At 47.5% G+C, this 24,449-nt stretch overlaps 1 protein-coding gene across 3 annotated transcripts in view; it reads left to right on the top strand.

Moving 5' to 3' along the window:
- CCDC150 (coiled-coil domain containing 150) overlaps window positions 1-24,449 on the top strand; it is a 163,596-nt gene that overhangs the window by 56,701 nt on the left and 82,446 nt on the right. For 2 of the 3 annotated variants that reach the window (XM_073589255.1, XM_073589253.1), the window contains exons 12-13: window positions 1,139-1,316; window positions 14,874-14,942. In XM_073589255.1, the coding sequence (XP_073445356.1) occupies window positions 1,139-1,316; window positions 14,874-14,942 (247 nt within the window). The remainder of the gene's footprint in view (window positions 1-1,138; window positions 1,317-14,873; window positions 14,943-24,449) is intronic. The other variant, XM_073589254.1, reaches the window with a different exon arrangement.

Raw genomic sequence — 24,449 nt, 5'->3', positions numbered from 1 at the left:
TCTTGGCTTTTCGATGAGATGAATCTGTGCTGCACTTTATATATATATATATATATATATATATATATATATATATATATATATATATATATATATGCTCAGTAGTGAGCCAGTGCCGTCGGAGTAGGAGTCAGGGCATGGCCTTCTCCCCTCTTTACCAATCTGTCATTGTTAGGGTACCGTTACACATAACGATGTCCCAGCGATCCCACCAACGATCCGACGTGGATGGGATCGCTGGGGCATTGTTAGCTGATCGCTGATGAGCTGTCACATAGACAGCCCCTCCAGCGATCAGGACCAGCGAGCACGCTGGTTACCAATGTAAACATCGGGTTTCTAAGGGCTGCGGGGCCCTTAGAAACCTGATGTTTACCCTAGATTCCAGCGTGCACTGCAGGCAGGGCGGGAGGTGGAGGCAGAGCGGCGCAGACAGACCGGCGTAGCTCTGCTATCTGCTTCTCCGGTCTGACAGACTGGAGTAGCAGCAGATCTACTCCAGTCTGTGCGCCGCTCTGCCTCCACCCCCCCGCCCTGCCTGCAGTGCACGCTGGTATCTAGGGTAAACATCGGGTTTCTAAGGGCCCTGCGGCCCTTAGAAACCCGATGTTTACGTTGGTAACCAGCGTGCAGCGTCGCTCATCGCAGCGATGCGCGCTGGCCAGCGGGAGACCAGCGATGGAAAAAGCGGGCCAGGACGATCCAGCATGATCAGCGATACCCTGCGGGGGGCCGATCGCTGCTGGATGTCACACACAGCAATCTCGCTGGAGAGATCGCTGATGTGTCACAAAATCGGTGATCTCGCCAGCGAGATCGCTGTGTGTAGCGGGCCCTTTAGTGTGTTGACCGTAATTTATATTTGTACTTTGTATGCCCTCTCTTTCATGTACAACACCATGGAATCAATGGTACTCTAAAAATAAATAGTAAAGTCTATTTGCATGACCTCGTCCATTAGCCAGATTAATCTGTGGCCGCTGGACGGGAGCCGCGACTTTTCTTCTGATTAGCCATGGATGGCATCAGGTAAGAGGCGGTTCTCATGGCTCATGCCCAGGGGCCACAAATTACTCATGTGTCCCATGGACTGGGTCATGCGATTCGATTTTTACCAACTCTACCATCTAATTTTCAGAGAAACACTTCATACAGAGCACAGCAAATTTAAAGAAAAAGCGAAAGATACAGAGAAGAAAAATACTGTCCAAATTGAAGTGCAAGAAAAGACCATTGCTAGTCTGAGAGCTGATCTGGACTCTGCACTTCAGAATAAGACTGTTTTAGAAAATGAAAAGATGATGCTACAGGAGGAGGTATCACACTGTCAAATCTGCTTTACTTATGTTAATCACATTGTTTTGTGTTGCTTAGCAGACAGTATACACAACACCTGAGATAATGAGGTGTAACCGATATTTCGAGATATAAATTGATATCTTATTTTGGATCATATTTGCTATTTGTGCATGTTAATTTAATGGGGAAAAGGGGAACAAGTCATTGCCAGCCTTCTGGCAGTGTTACAATACCATAGAAAAATACTCCTATCCTGTGAACGTTTCCACATTACACTCACAAACATAAATTTATTTTATTGGAATTTTGTGATCTGGCCACACAAAGTAGCAAGCATTTGTGACGTGTAAAGGAAATTATATATGGGTTTCTAAATATTTTAGAAATTTTTGTGTGTGGTTCCATTATTACTCCCCAGCAACAGGCCCGCTGTCTTGGGGTCATACTTGATTCCGAGCTTTCCTTTGCCCCCCACATTCGATCACTGGCTCGCTCTTGTCATCTGCACCTCAAAAACATTTCTAGAATTCGACCTTTTCTTACCTTTGACTCTGCAAAAACTCTCACTGTTTCTCTTATTCATTCTCGTCTTGACTATTGTAACTCTCTTCTAATCGGTCTCCCTCTTACCAAACTCTCCCCTCCCCAATCTGTCTTGAATGCTGCAGCCAGGATCATATTCCTCACCAATCGTTACACCGATGCCTCTACCTTGTGCCAGTCATTACACTGGCTACCCATCCACTCCAGAATTCAGTATAAACTTATTACCCTCACTCACAAAGCCCTCCATGGCTCAGCACCACCCTACATCTCCTCCCTTGTTTCAGTATACCACCCTACCCGCGCCCTCCGTTCTGCTGATGACCTGAGGTTAGCATCCTCAATAGTCAGAACCTCCCACTCCCGTCTCCAAGACTTTACACGTGCCGCGCCAATTCTTTGGAATGCACTTCCCAGGTCAATACGATTAGTCCCCAATCCCCACAATTTTAAGCGTGTCCTGAAAACGCACTTATTCAGACTGGCCTACCACCTCAACACATTAACCTAATCTATCCCTGTGTGGCAGAGCCAAAAGTTTTACCATAACCAGGTTCCCCGCATCATTCTCCCACATGCTTTATGCATCCATTAGCCCTCTGTGTCCGTACTGTCACACACCTAACATTATGGCTGGTCCATACAATCAGGGCAACTGTTACCACCCACCTTTCGTGTCTACCTCTTTCCTCATAGACTGTAAGCTTGCGAGCAGGGCCCTCTTTCCTCTTGGTATTTGTTATAATCTACTGTATGTGATTATTGTTATGCTGTAATGTCTATTGTCTGTACAAATCCCCTCTGAAATGTAAAGTGCTGCGGAATATGTCGGCGCTATAAAAATAAAATTTATTATTATTATTATTATTATTTTAAAAATATAAATCTGAAAATTGTGACATGCATTTCTATTCAGCTCCTTGTAGTCTTATGTCCCTAAAAAAACCCATAAGTGATCAATTGCCTATAGAAGTCACATGATTATTAAATTGAGTCCACCTGTGTGTAATTTATTCTCAGTATAACTACAGCTGTTCTGTGAAGGCCTCAGAGGTTTGATTGAGAACATTAGGGATCGAACCGCATCATGAAAACCAAGGAACACTCCAGACAAGTCAGGGATAAAGTTGTGGAAAAGAGTAAAGCCGGTGTCAGGAACACCACACTGAGCTTGCTCACTGAGCCAGTGCGCGTGTCCTGAGTAAAGCGAACTGTGTTCAAAGATGCCTGTGGAGCGGGCAGCAGCCGAATAGGTGCGTACTTCAGAACAGCAGGACCTGAAGCACGTGACTGCTGGGGGCAAGATAACTCCTAGCAGGGTAACTGCGAGACAGTTACCAAGGGGCATGGACAGGGAGGATAGTCAGGACGTAGCCAATGAGTCATACACAGAGATAGCTGCAAAGTACAAGAGGGGCGAGCAGAGAGTAGTCAGATCACAGGCAATGAGCATACACAGAGAGGGAAGCGCAGTACAGAATCAACAGGCAAACTCACAACGGTGAACAGAACCGGGTCAGAACCATATAAATAAGCTATAACAACGAACAGGCACACGGAGGTCACCACACTCGGCCAAAGGCAAAAGTATAACTGACAGGGATTGGAGCTTCCCAGGGGTTTAAGAAGCTCTCCCAGAACCAAAAAGAGGCCACAATCATTAACCTGAGGTGTGCAGGTCAAAACCTGCACTGAGCTCCAGACATTAACCCCTGACGTGCAGCTCAAAAACCTGCACTGGGATCATGATAGCGGGTTAGGTTATAAATTTTTTTAAAAAAGTGGAAGGAGTATAGTACAACTGCAAACCTGCCAAGACATGGCTGTCCACCTAAACTGAGTCCCAAGCAAATTGAACACTAATTAGAGAAGCAGCCAAAAGCCCATTGTCACTCTGGAGGAGCAGCAGAGATCCACAGCTCAGGTGGATTAATCTGTCCACAAGACAACTATTAGTCATATACTCCACAAATCTGGCCTTTTATGCAAGAGTGACGACAAGAAAGCCATTTTTAAAAGCAAGACATAAGATGACTAGTTTGTAAGAAGTCATGTAGGGGACATAGCTACCGTGTGCAAAAGGTGCTCTGGTCAGATAAGAACAAAGTAGAACTTTTTGTTCTAAATGCAAAATGCTGTGTGTGGCGGAAAACTAACACTGCACATCACCCTGAAAACACCATTCACACCGTCAAACGTGGTGGCAACATCATGCTGTGGGGATGCTTTTCTTCAGCAGGGACAGGAGAGCTGATCAGAGTTGATGGAAAGATAGATGGAGCTAAATACAGGGTATTTGTGAAGGAAAACATGTTAGAGGCTGCAAAAGACTTGAGACTGGGGCCTAGGTTCACATTCCAGCAGGAACTGGACAATGAATATATTGCCAGAGCTACAATGGAATGGTTTAGATCAAAGCATAGTCATTTGTGTTTTAATGGACTAGTTAAAGTTCAGACCTACATCCCAAATCCAATAAATCTCTGTGGCAAGATTTGAAAATTGCTGTTCACAGACACATTTAATCTAATCTCGCTGAGCAAGAGCTAATTTGCAAAGACAAACGGCCAAAAATATCAGCCTCTAGATGTGCAAAGTTGGTAGAGACATACCCCAAAAGATTTGCAGCAGTACTTGCAGGGAAAGGTGGTCCTACAAAGTATTTACTCAGGGAGGTTGAATATAAATGCAAGTCACAATTTTCAGATTTATTTATTTTTTTTAAACCTTTAGAAAACCATTAAACTTGTCTTCTACACTTAAATACTTGCTACTTTGCGTTGGTATATCACATAAAATCCAAAGAAAACATGTTTGTTTGTGGTTGTGGAAAAGGCCACAGGGTATGAATACTTTTTCAAGGCACTGTATATTTTCCCTGGGGAATAAATAATTAGTCACATTGAAATACAACATTACATCAAAATGCGTAGTTGTTGTCTAGATTAATAACACTTCCAAAAATACATATATCAGAAAAGAGAAAAAAGAAGCTGTATGTCATAAAAATTCAAGATTTGTATTTACGGTAGTTCACTTAAAATGACAATGCAGATAAAATATGGTCAACATGGACAGCAAATGCAAAAAAAGTAGCCGCAAAAAAGGAGACAGTGTGAAATAGGTGTATGCTCACTGCACAATAAATCTCAATGGAATTGATATTACCATAAGGCTAAAGAGTAGTAAGTAGGTGTGTGTGTATGTATGTGTATATATATATATATATATATATATATATATATATATATATGAACAACGACACAGCAAAGTCCAGCAATAACGTGAGCAATCCAGGATGCTGTTAAAAAATTTTTTCTTTTTATTCATAAATCCATTAAAATGCAATGGTCCAAGCAGTTCAAAACAGCAATAACGCAGGAAAGTCGTGCAGATAGGACTACGCGTTTCAGCGGTAGAACCCGCCTTCTTCACGGTTGAGATTCTGGACCGTGAAGAAGGCGGGTTCTACCGCTGAAACGCGTAGTCCTATCTGCACGACTTTCCTGCGTTATTGCTGTTTTGAACTGCTTGGACCATTGCATTTTAATGGATTTATGAATAAAAAGAAAAAAAATTTTAACAGCATCCTGGATTGCTCACGTTATTGCTGGACTTTGCTTTGTCGTTGTTCACATTTGTATGGATGGACTCCTACATCCAGATCCGGGCACAACGGAGTTAACCAGGTCAGCTGAGGTTCCAGGTGGTTCACAGGAGTGAGCTGGTCTACATTGTTGGATATATATATATATATATATATATATATATATATATATATATATATATATATATACACAGTGGGGAAAAAAAGTATTTAGTCAGTCAGCAATAGTGCAAGTTCCACCACTTAAAAAGATGAGAGGCGTCTGTAATTTGCATCATAGGTAGACCTCAACTATGGGAGACAAACTGAGAAAAAAAAATCCAGAAAATCACATTGTCTGTTGTTTTTTTCATTTTATTTGCATATTATGGTGGAAAATAAGTATTTGGTCAGAAACAAGCAATCAAGATTTCTGGCTCTCACAGACCTGTAACTTCTTCTTTAAGAGTCTCCTCTTTCCTCCACTCATTACCTGTAGTAATGGCACCTGTTTAAACTTGTTATCAGTATAAAAAGACACCTGTGCACACCCTCAAACAGTCTGACTCCAAACTGCACTATGGTGAAGACCAAAGAGCTGTCAAAGGACACCAGAAACAAAATTGTAGCCCTGCACCAGGCTGGGAAGACTGAATATGCAATAGCCAACCAGCTTGGAGTGAAGAAATCAACTGTGGGATCAATAATTAGAAAATGGAAGACATATAAGACCACTGATAATCTCCCTCGATCTGGTGCTCCACGCAAAATCCCACCCCGTGGGGTCAGAATGATCACAAGAACGGTGAGCAAAAATCCCAGAACCACGAGGGGGGACCTAGTGAATGAACTGCAGAAAGCTGGGACCAATGTAACAAGGCCTACCATAAGTAACACACTACGCCACCATGGACTCAGATCCTGCAGTGCCAGACGTGTCCCACTGCTTAAGCCTGTACATGTCTGGGCCCGTCTGAAGTTTGCTAGAGAGCATTTGGATGATCCAGAGGAGTTTTGGGAGAATGTCCTATGGTCTGATGAAACCAAACTGGAACTGTTTGGTAGAAACACAACTTGTCGTGTTTGGAGGAAAAAGAATACTGAGTTGCATCCATCAAACACCATACCTACTGTAAAGCATGGTGGTGGAAACATCATGCTTTGGGGCTGTTTCTCTGCAAAGGGGCCAGGACGACTGATCCGGGTACATGAAAGAATGAATGGGGCCATGTATCGTGAGATTTTGAGTGCAAACCTCCTTCCATCAGCAAGGGCATTGAAGATGAAACGTGGCTGGGTCTTTCAACATGACAATGATCCAAAGCACACCGCCAGGGCAACGAAGGAGTGGCTTCGTAAGAAGCATTTCAAGGTCCTGGAGTGGCCTAGCCAGTCTCCAGATCTCAACCCTATAGAAAACCTTTGGAGGGAGTTGAAAGTCCGTGTTGCCAAGCGAAAAGCCAAAAACATCACTGCTCTAGAGGAGATCTGCATGGAGGAATGGGCCAACATACCAACAACAGTGTGTGGCAACCTTGTGAAGACTTACAGAAAACGTTTGACCTCTGTCATTGCCAACAAAGGATATATCACAAAGTATTGAGATGAAATTTTGTTTCTGACTAAATACTTATTTTCCACCATAATATGCAAATAAAATGAAAAAAAAAAAACAGACAATGTGATTTTCTGGATTTTTTTTTCTCAGTTTGTCTCCCATAGTTGAGGTCTACCTATGATGTAAATTACAGACGCCTCTCATCTTTTTAAGTGGTGGAACGTGCACTATTGCTGACTGACTAAATACTTTTTTTCCCCACTGTATATATATATATATATATATATATCTATCATTCGGTATAAGGAGCAGGCTAACCGCTTCTAAAAGAGATATCATATATTCTTGGGCCAAATATAGAAAAAAAATCATATGTATGATATCAAAAAGAGATCAGAGCAGCTATCCACTTACCCTGGGTCAAAAGTATGCAGACAAAGCTTGGATAAAGCTACTTTGGGGTGCCTCCGCCGCTTAAAGGTACAGAGTCTAATTTTGCTAACACTCATTCCTTCCCTTTAGTCTCTTTTATACGAATCAAAATCATCAGTATGCATTTGATTTAATAGTAATGCATGTGCAAGCTTTGTCTGCATACTTTTGACCTAGGGTAAGTGGATAGCTGCTCTGATCTATTTTTAATATCATACCTATGATTTTTTTCCATATTTGGCCCAAGGATATATGATATCTCTTTTGGAAATGGTTAGCCTGCTCCTTATACCCATTGATATACCTACTTACTACTCTTTGGCCTTATAGTAATATCAATTCCATTGAGATTTATTGTGCAGTGAGCATACACCTATTTCACACTGTCTCCTTTTTTGCGGCTACTTTTTTGCATTTGCTGTCCCTGTTGACCATATTTTATCTGCATTGTCATTTTAATTGATCTAAATAAAAATCTTGAATTTCTATGGCATACAGCTACCGTTTTATCACTTTTGATATATGAAATACAATATGTTTTATACTTTTCTCCATGCGCCCATTGCCATGGTACAGTTCTGGATGCCCCTTTATGGATGCAATAGTACAGTATTCCCCCAACTCCTGTCCTCAAGAGCCACTGACAGATCTTTTTTGGTATTTCCTTAGTATCGCCCAGGTGATACCTGAGCAACGCAAAGGAAATCCTGAAAAGTCTATCTGTTGGAGGCCCTTGATCACTGGAGTTGGGTAGCACTGCTTTTGCTTGTCTGTGGATCCTGTTACTTGAGTATGTAATGTATTTGAGTAGCTTTCAAAATATTCTCTCAATTGTATCACAAATCATCATACTATTATCTTACTCTCCTTGGGTAACACCCCGTGTCCTGGTATCTGCTCCAATATCTTGAAACTGTTCTTGGGGACAGAATCTTCCTAGAGGAATTGAATTATCTGAAGGATCTGCAACTACTTCCTAATATCAGTATTGACAAGGACTCTAGCAAAATGCAAAACTAGAAGAGGATCAGTAAGAAAGGATAGCAGGATTTTTTGTTGCTTACCGTAAAATCTGTTTCTCGGAGCCTTCATTGGGGGACACAGGAACCATGGGTGTATGCTGATGCCACTAGGAGGCTGACCTTATTCACATAAAGTTAGCTCCTCCTCTGCAGTATACACCCCACCAACTGGCACTAAGTTAATCAGTTAGTGAGAAAGCAGTAGGAGAAACAACAAGATACAAAGAACAAACAGACAACTAAAACTGTAACAATAACACACAGAAGAAAGAACAGGAGTTGTAAAACATGGGAGGGTGCTGTGTCCCCCAATGAAGGCTACGGGTAACAGATTTTACAGTAAGCAACCAAAAATCCTGTTTTCTCTATCTCTTCATTGGGGGATAAAGGAACCATGGGACGTCCCAAAGCAGTCCCTTTCGAGGGAAACAGCAGAAAACTCAATCCAGGTCGGAGAACTCACCAAAATCTTTCTGCTTAGGCTGGCGTCCGCCGAAGCATAGGTGTGGACCTTGTAAAATTTGGCAAACGTGTGGATGGAAGACCAGGTTGCCGCATTGCAAAGCTTTAGGGCGGATGCCCCATGGTGTACTGCCCGGGGGAGGCACTCTGTTCTTAACCCGGTAAGTCTCCAAAATTGCAGTTCTGATCCAGCGAGCAATCGTAGCCTTGGAAGCCGGCAGGCCTCTTCGCGCACCATCTGGAATGACGAATAGGAGATCCGTCTTCCTAAAAGAAGCAGTCCTATCCAGATAGATCCTCACCGCCCTGACCAGGTCTAGCCTGTTCAATGAACGCTCCAGAGAATGAGTCGGAGCAGTAAATAAGGAAGGGAGGACAATATCCTCATTCAAGTGAAAAGTGGATACCACCTTGGGAAGGAAAGAAGGCGTAGGCCGCCACACCACACTATCGTGATAAAGAACCAAGAAGTGGGGGCGACAGGAAAGAGCCGCCAACTCTGAGTGAGACGCGCCTAATGGAGGTGATGGCCACAAGAAACGCCACTTTCCAGGACAGAACGAACAGGGAGAGCTCTCTGAGAGGTTCAAAGGGAGAACTCCTCATGAGTATGTAATGGGATGCATTAGAAGAGGTCTGGGGACACGAGATGAAAACATAATTCTCCCTCTGTACAAATCACTCGTCAGACCACACTTGGTGTATTGTGTGCAATTTTGGACGCCGGTGCTCAAGAAAGACATTACTGAACTTGAAAGGGTTCAAAGGCGGGCTACTAAAATGATAAATAGAGTTGGTTCACTACAATACCCAGAAAGGTTATTAAAATTAGGTCTATTTACTCTAGAAAAGAGAAGACTTAGGGGAGACTTAATATATATGTACAAGTATATCAGAGGGCAATACAGAGATCTCTCCAATGAACTGTTTGGACTGTGACAAGAACAAGGGGGCAGTCTCTTCGTTTGGAGGAAAGACAATTTCTGCGCCAGCATAGAAGAGGGTTCTTCACGGTAAGAGCAGTGGGGCTCTGGAATTCTCTTCCTGAGGAAGTGGTGATGGCCAACTCACTGAATGAATTTAAGAAAGGAATGGATGCTTTTCTTGTGAGTAACAGTATAGAAGGTTACGAATAAAAGAATATTATAGGTAGATGGTTGACCCAGCTTAGGGGAAGGAATTTTTTTCGCTATGGAGAAAATTGGCTTCTACTCTGTGGGTTTTTTGCCTTCCCCAGGATCAACAATGCAGAACAGCTGCACTAAAAATAGGCTGAACTAGATGGACATAAGGTCTTCCTTCAGCCTTCAAAACTATGTTACTATGTTACCTCCAGAACAAGATTGAGGTACCAGAGGTCCACGGGATTCCGGTATGGGGGAGCCGCGTGCGCCACTCCTTGAAGGAAAGTTTTGACTTGACAACGGGAGGCTAAGGACTTCTGAAAGAGGATGGAGAGGGCTGATACCTGCCCCTTTAGAGAACTAAAGGCAAGGCCAGCATCAAGTCCTGCTTGGAGAAAGGCCAAAATGGAAGGAAGCGACAGTCATTGGTGGAATGCAATTAGACTCACACCAGTGGAAATGGGCTTTCCGGTTCCGATAATAGAACCTGGAAGATGACGGCTTCCTACCATGGATCATGGTGCGTATCACCCGATCGGAAAAAACAGACGCTCTCAGAACCGCGGTTTCATCAGCCACGTCGTCAAATTGAGTGACCGAGAACTCTGGTGGCAGATCGGTCCTTGTGACAGAAGGTCTGGCCTGTCTTGGAGCCTCCAAGGGGCGTCCACCAGAAGATTGGCGATCTCTGTGAACCAAGACTTTCTGACCTGGCGGCTCTGCGGCCTGCGTTGACCGGAAGAATCCACCATCGCCGTGAAGTGACGAAAGGACCGAAAGGGGTGGAATTGCTGCTTCTGGGAAGGCCGGCGAGATCTGGGCTGTGGAAGAAGAGAACTCGGGCCTCCTGTGGCCTCTTTAATAATCTGGTCCAACATGGGGCCAAACCGGCGATCCCCCTTGAAGGGGAGGCTGGTAAGTGACTTTTTTGACAATAGGTCCGCCTGCAATGCTTTGAGCCAAATGTTCCTCCGGATGGCCACCATATTGCTGGACGCCTGAGCAGCACAGGACTCGGCCTCCAGAGAGGCAGATACCAAATATTTCCCTGCATAGGAAATCTGGTCTACAAGATCGACTAGCTCCCTCGGAGTAGCTCTCGCAAGGATGCCCTTACGAAGATGTTTTGCCCACCTGGCTATGGCCTTTGAGACCCAGGTAGAGGCAAAGGACGGGCATAACGCCGAAGCAGCTGCTTCAAAGCCTGACTTTGCCAGCGATTCTATAATCCTATTTGTTGGAGGTCTTGAGGGATGCTACATTGGAAAGCGGTAGGACCGTGCTGGTTGACAGTCTTGAAACTGGCAGGTCCACAGCCGGGGACGACGTCCAGTTAGCGGTGAGCTCAGGGGAGAAGGGATATAGGACGGAGGCAGGACCGAGTCCAGATCACCTGAACACACTTCTGTGTTAGGGGTTGGGGTCCTGCCAAACAGACATATGAGGATACGGGGTGGCAGTACACACCATACTCATAGTCTCTATGTGGGAGTACAATAGTGACTATTCACACTGTGTCCCTCCGGAAACCTGAAAAGAAACAACGCACATTAGGTAGATATGGGTCTCCAGAGAGACCCGTGTCCACCTGCTACTGACACTAAGATAACATTGATTAACTTAGTGGCAGTCGGTGGGGTGTATACTACAGAGGAGGAGCTAACTTTTTTATGTGCATAGTGTCAGCCTCCTAGTGGCAGCAGCATACACCCTTGGTTCCTGTGTCCCCCAATGAATTGATAGAGAAAAAGAGAAACTAATTGTGTGTAGCCAAAACCATTCCCCTTTGAGGGCTATCTTACTGTTGCCACTGTAGTCCCTTTCAGTTGCATCAAAGCAAGAGAAATTGATTCACAATGTCTTCTTATTCTTCCTAACTCAACAGATTATTATCTCAGAAGTTTAACAAGCCCTTCCATGATTTTTTTTAATAACTAAATCTATATGCATGTGTGTTAACATATTGAAAAAAAATAGTATAGACAGCGCCTCAAAAAAAAATCATATATTGATCTAAACCTGCTAGACAAAAATATATGTAACTGAACATGAGGTTCTTAGTTTAACATTCTGATCAAACTGTATGAAACCCACTGCCTCGCCACGGCGAACCTCTCGGTGGGCCCCAACTTTTATTTCCTTAAAGGAGTAGCGTCAGGTGTGCTAACCACCGCCGCGACCGGGGTCAGGGGTGACTGGAGTCAGGAGTGACCGAGTCTGGAATTATAGGAGTCCCGTACAATAATCGGGCACCTCCATGAGGGAGGAGCCGCCTGATATACCCTGTGCTGGAGCTTGATTGGAGATCGCTCCACAGGGGTGATGCAGAAGGGGTTAAGTGAGGGGAAGGGCACGCGCCCGCGGCCTAAGGCGCATGCCTGAAACAGGAGCAGGACAGGAAGAGGAACCCTCGTGCTGGATCCCCCGGGCAGCAGGACGGGTGGCCGGAGGTGCCGCGCGGTGGCCGGAGCGGGGAGCCGAGGGAGGACCTTGGGAGCAGCAGCAGAGGATGCGGGACCCGGCATGACAGGCAGCGCCGGTACCGACCTGACAGGAGGCGATGGCATGACACTCAAGCTCTCAAATGAGAGGTTTGCCATGGCGTAGCAGTGGGCTTCATACAGTCTGATGTTAAACTAAGTTATATATATTTTTGCCTAGTGGCATTAGATGAATGTATGGATTTTTGGAGGTTATGTTCATTGTCTCTTTTTTCAGCATAGGGTGTATTAAGATACCGTACTTTCCTACCACCACCTTCTCCAGTATTGAGTGCTGTTCTGCTCCTTTTCTCAGTGACTATCCAACTCACTCTGCTCTACACGTGAGCCGGAAGTTTCTTTTAAAATTTAAGTCTAAAGCTCCTCTTTCTGACGTTCCATAGACTTACATTGTAAATGCCACTTCAGGGTCACGCAGAGTGCAGCGTGACCCAGAGAGTCTACACTGGATGACATCCTTGAGAAGAGGAGCGGAACAGTGCTGGACACTGGAGAACATGGCTGTAGGTGAGTATTTTTACACACACTACACTACATACACCTATTTAACAAAAAAAAAAAACAACTGAATTTCAGGAGTGCTTCTTTAACTTGGAATTATATTGTGATGCCTAAATGGGTTGGCCACTTTCCTTTATTTTTATCAAGTGTATTTATTTTACTCACTTATATAGCGTCATTAATTCCACAGCACTTTACAGACATCATCACCACTGTCCCCCTAAATTCCCTATCAGTATGTCTTTGGAATGTGGGAGGAAACAGGAGTACACGGAGGAAACCCACGCAAACACGGGGAGAACATACAAACTCCTTACAGATGTTGTCCTTGGTGGGATTTGAACCCAGGACCCCAACTCTGCAAGCCTACAGTGCTAACCACTGACTCACCGTGCTGCCCAATTTCTCTTGCCTTTGTATAAGTATTACAGGTTCTCTACTTGCACTTGTGTTAATGTAGCCTTCTTCACGGACTGCACAGCTCTCCTATCCACAAAATGGCAGTTCACAGAGGAGCATGTGATCCTCATCCTCCAATTGAAAAACCCTTTAGATCGGAAAGCTGTCTTTAAATTGGAGAAAGCTGAATGACTGGATTGGTCACATGCTGCTCCATCAGCTGCCATTTTGTGAGTAAAGCTGTACTAACAAGTGCAGGTGGAGAACCTATAATATTTATATGTTAGCACGTGCCCAACACATTTTTGTAATAAAGGCAAAGTGGCCTAGCCCTAAGGCTAAGTTCACACGTAGCGGAACTCTCGCGGAAATTACCGCGAGAGTTGCGGAATTCCATTCCGTGGGAAAATAGCATTTTAAATTCCCGCGATTTTCCCGCGGAAAAACTAGCATTTTGCAAGCGTAATTAGCTTGCAAAATGCTAGCGTTTTCCAAGCGATCTGTAGCATCGCTTGGAGAACTGATTGACAGGTTGGTCACACTCGTCAAACATAGTGTTTGACAAGTGTGACCAACTTTTTACTACTGAGGTCGCCTATGCAGCATCAGTAGTAGAAGATAAAATGTAAAAAATAATATAAAAAAATAAAAAATGGTGTTATTCTTACCTTCCGGCGCCCCGCGTAGCCTTCCCGCCTCTCTGCACGCTCCCGTTCCCAGTAATCCTTTGCGAAAATGCCCGCGATGATGTCCGTTCTCGCGGGATCGCGACGTCTCGCGGTCATTCGCGATCACTCGCGATGATGTTGCGCGAATGACCGCGAGACTTCGCGATCCCGCGAGAACGGACTCCATCGCGGGCATTTTCGCAAAGGATTACTGGGAACGAGAGCGTGAAGAGAGGCGGGAAGGCTGCACGGGACGTCGGAAGGTAAGAATAACACCATTTTTTATTTTAAATTCTATTTTTTACAGGGATATGGTACCCAAAGCCCGGAGGACAGTCTCCTCTCCTCCGGACCGTGGGTACCATCCGCAGTTGTCTTTTCGCATGGTGTGCACAGCCACATGCGGGAAGTAAGCAGAACAATGCATTCCTATGGGTGCGGGATCGCCGCGATTCTGCAAAATTAATGAGCATGCTGCGTTTTTTACCGCGAAGCGATTCGGCCGCGGTAAAAACCGCAGCATTAGCACAGCATTGCGGAATCCCATATGAATGCATGGGATGCTTATTTTTCGCGGCAAAATCGCGCGGTTAAAACGCGAAAAAAACGCCACGTGTGAACTCAGCCTAAGTGTTACCTTAATTTTGTGGAGCAGTGTATTATTATTTTATGCTCTATAGAAGAATGACAGCGGTAGTAAATTATGTACACGTGTCCGTGTGTTCACATTTGCAATGTGCTGTACACAGTTGTTGGAAATAATGTGTGTTTTATGCAGTTTTATAAGACTCTTAATGATTTCATGGAGAAAAATCAAAACCTGGAAGTTCACTTGACTGAAAGCAAGGTAATTATCTTCACCTTATACTGTGACTATGACAAAAAGCAAGGTGACTGCACCTTGAATGGGTTGTCCACCACTTTTTTGTGTTTAAAAAAAAATAAATAAAAATCTTTGAATCTAAAAAAACATTGTATTCTCTTCTAACGATCTCCTGCCTCACCTTTTTGTAACTTTTTTGGGTCTTTGCTTCCTGGTTTCATCCTTGACTCGATGGAAATGGACAGAAAAGCCTGCTTATTGGATGAGACTGGTCACAGCTGGGGCCAGAGACTGGCTGAGCTGGCATTTTCAGGCATTTTAGGGCATGCTGAGGACAGAACCTGAGAGAAAGTACGAGTGGGTGGCCCTTTTAACCCCTTTTAGATTATTGTAAACGGTTAAAGGGGTTATCCAGAACTTTTGTTTTTCTTTATCGCATCATTTGGGGAGACAGGTAACTATGGATGTATGCTGCTGCTAGGAGGCTGACACTAGGTAAAAGAGTTAGCTACTCCTCAGCAGGGTACACCCACCAACTGGCACAAGGCTCGTCAGTTTTAGCTTGGTGTCAGTAGGGGATTGACCTGGATCTAATCCCAGATCTGTCTTTTTCTCCTTAAGTCACCTTGTTCTTGTGTTATTAATCTTTTGCTTTGTAGTATCTCACCCTGTATTCTTAAAATATGCAACCAAGAGAACAGTGTGGTACCGTCCACATCGTACCCTCCTTGGGCAGGACCTTACCTCTTGACACTTTAAGCGTGTCTCAAGGTGGTTTGTGGCGACAGTCCTTGCTTTTTCTCCTTCGCCTCCTTGGGGGACACAGACAGGGGCGTATCTAGGGGGGGGCAGCCGAGGCAGTTGCCCCGGGCGCAGCCAGCAGGGGGGAGCAGTCGGGCCGCCTAATGCAGCGGTCCGCAGTGTCCTCCCTGGTGGCTGCGTTCTGCCGCCCCCCCGGCCTGAGAGTCGGCGGTTCTCTGTGTCAGCTGTCAAGCTGACAGCCGGCGCAGAGAAGGAGCGCGTGCCGGCTCCCAGGGAACAATTGTACTGGCGTCTATACAGACGCCAGTACAAATGAAGCTCTGACCGCCGGGCCAGAGCGACGTCAGAAGCGTGATCAGGTCATGTGATCACGCTGCTGACGGCACTCCCCGGCGCCCAAAGCAAACGCTGGTGGTAAGTGTGCTCCTCTGTGGAGCTGAATAACCACCGAAGATGGGAGATGAGGGGGAGTTAATGAGTGGAGATGGGGGGGATTTGTAGAGGGGATGGCGGTTAAAGTGTGGGGGTATTTAGAGTGGGGATGGGGGTTAATGTGTGTGGGGGTTAATGAGTGGGGATGCCATGGGGTTAATGTGTGGGGGGATTTGGAGTGGAGATGGGGGTTATTTAATGTGATGGGGGTTAATGAATGGGGATGGGGGTTAATGTGTGGGGGCGTTAATGAGTGAGGATGGGGGTTAATGTGTGTGGGGGTTAATGAATGGGGATGGGGGTTAATGTGTGGGGGTATTTGGAGTGGAGATGGTTATTTAATGTGTGGGGGGATTTGGAGTGGTGATGGGGTTAATGAGTGGGGATTGGGTTAATGTGTGCAGGGGTTAATGAATGGGGATGGGGTTAATGTGTGGGGGCGTTAATGAGTGGGGTTGGGGTTAATGTGTGGGGGTATTTGGAGTGGGGGTGGGGGGATTTGGAGTGCTGATGGGGTTAATGAGTGGGGATTGGGTTAATGTGTGGGGGGATTTGGAGTGGGGATGGGGGGTTATTTAATGTGTGGGGGGGATTTGGAGTGGGGATGGGGGGTACTTAATGTGTGTGGGGGATTGGGGATGGGGGGATTTAATGTGTGGGGAGATTTGAGGACACAAAATAAAGAGTATGTATGAGGAAACAGTATGGGGGATTGGTGCAGACAGTATGGGGAGCGAATGGGTTAATGTAAGTGGACACAGTATGGGGAGTCGGGGATATGTGTGAGCAGACAGTATAGAGAGTGAGGGGGTAAATATATGAGGAGACAGTATGGTGAACAGGTGGGATGCTAGAGGGGAATAGTGTGAGGTGACAGTATATTGCAGATATTTTTATTTAGGGGCATTATAATGACACTTCTATCTTTAAGGGCATCGTGTGGAGATTTGCTGCAGAAGACCGGAGAAGATGGAAGTCTACAGAGACGAGAAGTGGATGAGAAAACTCATCATGGGGTCTAGAAGAAAAGGTGACTGACTGCAGAGACGACATCATCTATAAGGTACCTGGATGTAAATGTTATTTGTGTTACTGACTTATTCTCATGTTTTTATTTGTTAGGAACATTAAAGGGTTTGTCCAGGTTTGTACGGAGTCTGCAGACATTCTATGTGACTGCAGACTTCTGAATTCTCACAGTGCTCACTGAACGCTGTTAGGATTCTCTCGTGCCGGTAATTTACATATGCGGTCACATGCTGACTAGACATGTGTGGCGTCACTCAATGAAAGTGAACAGAGCGAGGTCGGGCACGTCTAGTCGGAGTGTGGCCAGAAGTATATAAATCGCATGCTTGTGCTGACATAACTGTACATCGGCAAGGGAGAATCCTAAAAGTGTGCAGTGCATTAGTTGTGAGAATTCAGAAGCCTGCAATGTCAGGATTCAGCTCTGCAGGTTGCAGTAGTCATCACATGGACACTTCACTCATATGCGATTTTCATAGGTATGGTCCTGTGACAATGAGCTTCTCTTCCTGCTTCTCTCAGTTTTTTACTGAACATTGAGAGCATTAGGAAGAGCAGCTCGCAGGTACATGGCTAAGTGTGCAAGTCGCATATGTACTTGGGCGGGGGGGGGTGCCGAACCGAATTCTTGCCCCGGGTGCCAGAAAGCCTAGATATGCCTCTGGACACAGATACTGTGGGTGTATGCTTCTGCCGCTAGGAGGCTGACACTAAGTGAAAAAAAGAAGTTAGCTCCTACTCCGCCGTATACACCCTCGCCCCTATTGCGGGCGGAAATCAGTTTTTGCTTAGTGTCCATGGAGGCACACGTCTAGTTTTTTGCTCCAGACATTTTTCTTTTTTTCCATGAAGATTAGACCAGGGGCAACGGATCCTATTGAAAGGGTCTGATTAACCCAAACCAACAATGGGCGAGCACGTGCGAGTGTCCCTCCACATATCCTCTCCCGCGACGTGGGACACAATGCCGGACTTAGCCCTGACCACCCCTAGGTATTGAAAACATGGGCTGTACAGAGGCACAAGACTAGTCCGTGCAGCCCCCACTGCTCCATCAATGCTTAGCCTGCGGTGCAGCAAGGCGGCGGACGGTCCCTCTTCTCACCCCCTGAAGGGGTTAGATGGAGCTAGGGTGCCTGCACCGTCCTATTTTGTCAAGGCCCTCACATACCTGAGCTGGGAAGCTGAAGAGGATCGCCAGTGAGGAGAGGGCCTGGGAGGTCTCGTGCGACAAAGATCCAGGGCTGGAGCCCGTAGCTGTCAGATACCACCGGCCATTCCTGGCTGAGCGTGGCTGCAGAAGCACGGTGCGATGAAGCCCGCGCCAGTAAGTAGTACCATTTTTTTGCGGCGCCATGAAGTCGCGCCCCCACCCCCGTTTCCCCCCCACCCCGTCGCGGGCAGGGGAGAAAATCAAGGCCATGACTTTAGCCAGAGCTAGGCCACAACCGGAAGTTCCGCCTCCGGGCCGCGCGTCACTTCCGGCGGCCCTCCCCCCAGGCTGGGCGGCGGTGAATAAATTTAGCCCCCGGCTTCGGAGCGCGGCAAGGCCGCACACCCGGAAGTACCGCCCCTGGAGCGGTTTATATGCCGGCAGTTCGCCCCACAGCTGGTGGCACGCAGTTTCGGTGGTGGAGGCGTCCAGGAACGTGGGGGGCATAGGACTGGGTTAAGTGCTGCCCGAGAGGCCACGCTACAGGGAAACGATGTGCTACCGCCTCCCATCCATCCCCAGCAGCGGACAGATACAGCATGTCCGAAAAGGCAAAGACGCACATTTTTTTTACGCTGCATGCATCTCTTGTTAGGCTGCGGTTCTGCGGGCGCAAAGCAAGCGGTTATGCGAAGCTTGCGTGTCTGAATGCGCCCAGGAGCCCTCCCCTGCGACCGCGACCAATGTGCCAAGCCCCCCGGAGTGGGCCCTATCACTGTCACAGTCCATGGCGTCGCTTACGAGGGCACTCGAGTCCCTTCAGGCCCCAGATAAGGACAGGGACAGTGGCTCGCCGGCCTTAGAGGGTACCTCCACCTCACTAGAGCTTTCGGCCTGCAGGAGCCGCTCTCACTCCAGGTAGACCCGGGGGAAGAGAATCCACGCGGTGTCGCCCAGTCCATCCGGTGCTTTGGCATCCGTAAGTTCTGCTTCTCGTTCCCTGTCACTAGTGGTTGATAGCGAGCAGACCTCAGATTTCGACTCAGACGAGCCCCTTGACCTGGATGCTCCAGGGTCACGTGAGACAGTGGACTGTCTCATAGAAGCCGTCAATCAGACCTTGGGATGATTCCACCGCGGCTTCAGGCCATAAGGTGGCGTTTAAGCGAGTGTAGTGGCCGCACAGAATTTTTTCCTCTCACCCTGAGTTTGAGGACATAGTGCAGCGACACAGGGAACGACCAGACAGGCGTTTCTTGGGTCAAAAGGCACTCGAAGTAAGGTATCCATTTGCCCCAGACATCAGTAAGAAATGGACGGAATCTCTGACGGTGGATCCACCGGTGTCGCATCTAGCCACTAAAACCCTGTTATCCGTTCCTAGTGTTTCCTCTATTAAGGATCCCACGCAACGCCTCATAGAGAGCTTAGCTTGCTCAGTATATGAGGCATTAGGATCAGCGCTCTCTCCCTCGTTCGTAGCAACTTAGGTAGCCAAGGCCATGATCTCATGGTCAGAATCATTAAACAAGGTCGCGCAGGAGCGAGAGCTACCTGCCGAAATATCGGAGATTGCAAGTCAGATGGCGATGGCCGGAGACTATGTAATCAATGCGTCTTTGGATGCGGCCAATGGCTCGGCACTTGCTGCCGCTAATGCAATTTCTATCAGAAGAGCTCTATGGTTATGGACATGGCGGGCCGATTCTGCTTCCAAGAAGTCCTTGACTTCCCTGCCTTATCAGTGCGGCCGTCTATTTGGGGAGAAGTTGGATAAACTTATCTCTGACTCCACAGGAGGAAAGAGTGGTTTTCTCCCTCAGCTAAAGGTCAAACCGCCTTTTCGCCACCCTTTTCAGGCACATTTTCGGACCTTTCGCAACCCCGGGTGGACCACAGCGGCCAATTCCGCCGCTTCAGGCCGCCCTAACCAGGATAGGGAGCAGCAGGTCTCATATAGAACCAACCCATTGGGGAGAATGCGAACTCAGCAGCCCAGATCGAGGGGATCCAGATCCCAAAGATCGTCAGCTAAATGACTCAAGGCGTTTGCCAGACGACACCAGCAAGGTGGGCGGCCGTCTACTCTGGTTTCGCCACGTCTGGTTCAGTGTTGCACGCGATGCGTGGGTAAATGAGTTGGTGGCCTCAGGTTACAAAATAGAATTTGTCAGATGCCCTCGAAGACGGTTTTTTCTTTCTCGTCTTCCCAGGGTGTATACCTAGGCAAGGGCTCTGTTAGAAGCCATTGAATCGCTCCAGCACAACGGAGTCATTGTTCCCGTGCCAGAACACGAAAGAGCTCACGGCTTCTATTCCAATCTGTTTGCGGTTCACAAAAAGGACGGGTCTGTTAGACCTGTTTTGGACCTGAAGCTTCTGAACAAATTCATCAGGATCAGACATTTCCGGATGGAGTCTCCCTGTTCAGTCATATCGGCCATGGAGCAGGGAGAATACTTGGCCTCGATCGACATCCAGCACGCATATCTGCATATTCCCATTTTTCCTCCTCATCAGAGGTTTCTACGCTTCGCCATCAACGATCGACATTTTCAGTTCGTAGCGCTACCCTTCGGGCTAGCCACGGCTCCCAGAGTGTTCACAAAGGTTATGGCAGTTGTCATGGCCATACTGCATTCTCGAGGCATAGTCATCTTGCCTTACTTGGACGACCTCTTGGTCAAGGGCCCTTCAATACGGGCATGCGAGGAAAATCTCAACATTACGCTGGATACTCTTGCCCGCTTAGGGTGGTTGGTCAGCGCGAAGAAGTCATCTCTTGTGCCAGCTCAGAGGATTTCGTTCTTAGGAATGATCTTCGACACTTGCCGAGGGTTGGTAATTCTCCCTCAGGAAAAGGCGCTAGCTCTTCGGCAGGGAGTTAGGTCACTTCGCCAACCAGTCCCTCATTCCATCCTGTTCGGGATGAAGATTCTAGGAAAAATGGTGGCGGCAATGGAAGCGATACCGTTCGCCCAGTTCCATCTTCTATCCCTGCAGCACGCCCTCTTGTCAGCCTGGGACAAGAATCCTTTCACGCTCGATCGGCGGTGCCGGCTGACCTCTCAAGTCTGGCAGTCGCTCGAATGGTGGATAACCAGTTCCTCTCTGACCCAGGGGAAACCCTTCCCCCAGACCATTGGTTGGTGATGACAACTGACGCCAGTCTCCTCGGCTGGGGAGCGGTGTTTTGCCACCACACGACCCAGGGGCGGTGGTCCCTAGAGGAGGCCCACCTCCCGATCAACTTATTGGAGATACGGGCAATTTGGCTGGCTCTGCAACAGTTTCATCACTGTCTAGCAGGCCGCCCTGTCCGAATTCAATCAGACATCGCCACGGCGGTGGCTTACATAAATCATCAAGGGGCACCCGCAGCAGAGCAACCATGCGCGAGGTGGGGCACGTTCTTCAGTGGGCCGAAGCAAACCACTCGGTGATCTCGGCAGTCCACATCCCGGGCGTGGAAAATTGGGCGGCAGACTTTCTCAGCCGGCAGGGTCTTGCGTCCGGAGAGTGGCCTCTACATCCCGAAGTCTTCCAGCAGATTTGTCAACTGTGGGGAACTCCGGATGTGGTCCTGATGGCTTCCAGAGTGAATGCCAAGGTGCCCACATACGTCGCTCGGGCCAGGGACCCGCAGGCAATCGCTGTGGACGCGTTGGTTCTGCCATGGAACCAGTTTCGCCTCGCATATCTATTTTCCCCCGCTGCCACTACGTCCGAGAGTCATCAAAAAAATCAAGGCAGAAGGGGTTCCGGCGATTCTGCTGGCCCCAGACTGGCCTCCTCGAGCGTGGTATGCAGATCTAATGCAGCTGCTCGCCAACGTTCCTTGGCGACTGCCAGAGCGCCCAGATCTACTTTCTCAAGGGCCGATTTGCCACCCGAACTCAGCGGCCCTGTGTTTGACAGCATGGCCATTGAATCTTGGATTCTAACCCAGGCAGGGTTTGGGAGCAAGGTGGTCGCTACAATGGTTAGCGCCAGATGCCGGCCTTAGCACGAATTTACCACCACACCTGGAATGTGTTCTTCACTTGGTGTCAAGGCCGCGGTGTTTCTTCGCTGAGATTCTCGATCCCCAACATCTTGGCCTTTCTCCTGTCGGGCCTAGACAAATATCGGCTTTACCGTCCTGTTCCAGTGCAGAATTGCTACCAATTTGCAGGTAAAGACTTTCTTCCAGGGAGTCTCTCACTATGTACCTCCCTATAAGGCGCCTATGGATGCCTGGGACCTTAATCTGGTCCTAAGTGTTCTGCAGGAAGCTCCATTTGAACCGCTTCAGGATATTTCTTTGAGGTACCTTTCCTGGAAAGTGGCGTTCCTAGTGGCCATCACTTCTATCAAGTGGGGTTTCAGAGCTGGTGGCACTATCCTGCCGAGCTCCGTCCCTCACTTTCAATAAGGATAAGGTGGTGCTCAGATCAGCCCCTCCTTTTCTATCGAAAGTCGTGTCCTCATTTCATATTAATGAGGACGTTGTCTTGCCTTCATTTTGTCCAGCATCGGTGCACCGTGTGGAAAAGACTCTTCACACGTTAGACCTGGTAAGAGCCCTTCGGAGGTACGTGTCGCGGACGGCTCCCTTTCGTCAGACGGGCATGCTTTTCGTGCTCCCCGAAGGGCGCAGGAAGGGACTCGCTGCCTCAAAATCGACCATAGCCAGATGGATTCGTTTGACTATTCAGGAGTCCTACCGCATTAGAGGCACGCCGATACCAGCAGGGATCAGAGCGCACTCTACTCGAGCAGTGGGCGCCTCTTGGGTGCTTCGGCATCAGGCTTCGGCGGAACAGGTTTGCAAGGCAGCAACCTGGTCCAGCCTGCACTCATTTGCCAAACATTATAACATCCATACTCAGGCCTCGGCGGATGCGAGCCTAGGTAGAAGGATTCTCCAAGCAGCGGTGGCGCACCTTTAAACAAGAGGTGCATGCAGCTTGTATCGGTGAGTCAATCTCCTACCCAGGGACTGCTTTTGGACATCCCACAGTATCTGTGTCCCCCAATGAGGCGAAGGAGAAACATGGATTTTTGTGATAACTCACCGTAAAATCCTTTTCTCCGAGACTCTCATTGGGGGACACAGCACCCACCCTATTAACCAAGTTGGCTATTACTTTGTTTAATTTAAATCCGCATTTATTTATGTGATATAAGGGTGGTCCTTTTTCTGGACATGTACTTGTATTAAGGCTGATTTTGTTGTCCTCCTACTGCTTTGGCACCAAACTGATTTCCGCCCGCAATAGGTGCGAGGGTGTATACTGCGGAGGAGGAGCTAGCCTCTTTTTTTCACTTAGTGTCAGCCTCCTAGCGGCAGAAACATACACCCACAGTATCTGTGTCCCCCAATGAGCGTCTCGGAGAAAAGGATTTTACGGTGAGTTATCACAAAAATCCATGTTTCCCCACCCCAGGCCTCTCATTGCAGCAGTGCCAGGAAGAAGACTGTGTTAACTCCTCAGTGACCTTCCCCTTCTCAAGGTCGACACCGTCTTCTGAACCGCCTGGATCCATGATGGTGTAGGAAGGAGGACTCCCTTTTTTCCAGTGACTCCCTCTTCACCTGGGGGCTCATGATGCCGTCCTCTTGATTAAGAAGAGTGAGTCTTGATCTCGACCAGACAGGTACTGTCCCTCCCTTCTTCTCCACAGTTGCTCTTCAGTTGACGGGGGAACATCCACAGAGACTATGGATGCTTCAGCTTCCTTCCTTACATCGTGTGTTCTCTACACACCAACGTCTAAGGAAAATTTACTCCTCTGCTTCCCAGGCCTTAACTTCCCCTGGCCACATCCCCTTACTCATGCGCACCATTCAGTCAGAATGCGAGGGCTCATGCGTTCTCTCCAGCCTTTGGAAGCGCTCATCTCATTCCTCTACAGCGCCGACCTGTACACGCCCCCCCCTCGTGCGCACCAGCCAATCAGAGCTCTCTCGTACGTTTTTCCTCCTGTGGGAGCGCTTGTCTTTTTTTACCACAGCGCAGGTTTTTTCAGGGACATGTCAGACATTGCTCACTCCTCCCTTCAGCCTCCCGGCCATGAAGTTTTAATGTGGATTGCTAAATAAAGCGGACTTTTTCACCTGGTTTGGTGAGTGCTATGCTTTTCTTTCCTCTTATTTGATCCATACACTGTGA

Source organism: Dendrobates tinctorius, unplaced genomic scaffold (assembly GCF_039654945.1).
Source record: "Dendrobates tinctorius isolate UK_male_01 unplaced genomic scaffold, ASM3965494v1 ptg000107l, whole genome shotgun sequence".
NCBI lineage: Eukaryota > Metazoa > Chordata > Amphibia > Anura > Dendrobatidae > Dendrobates > Dendrobates tinctorius.
This window is presented reverse-complemented; position numbering and strand designations above follow the sequence as displayed.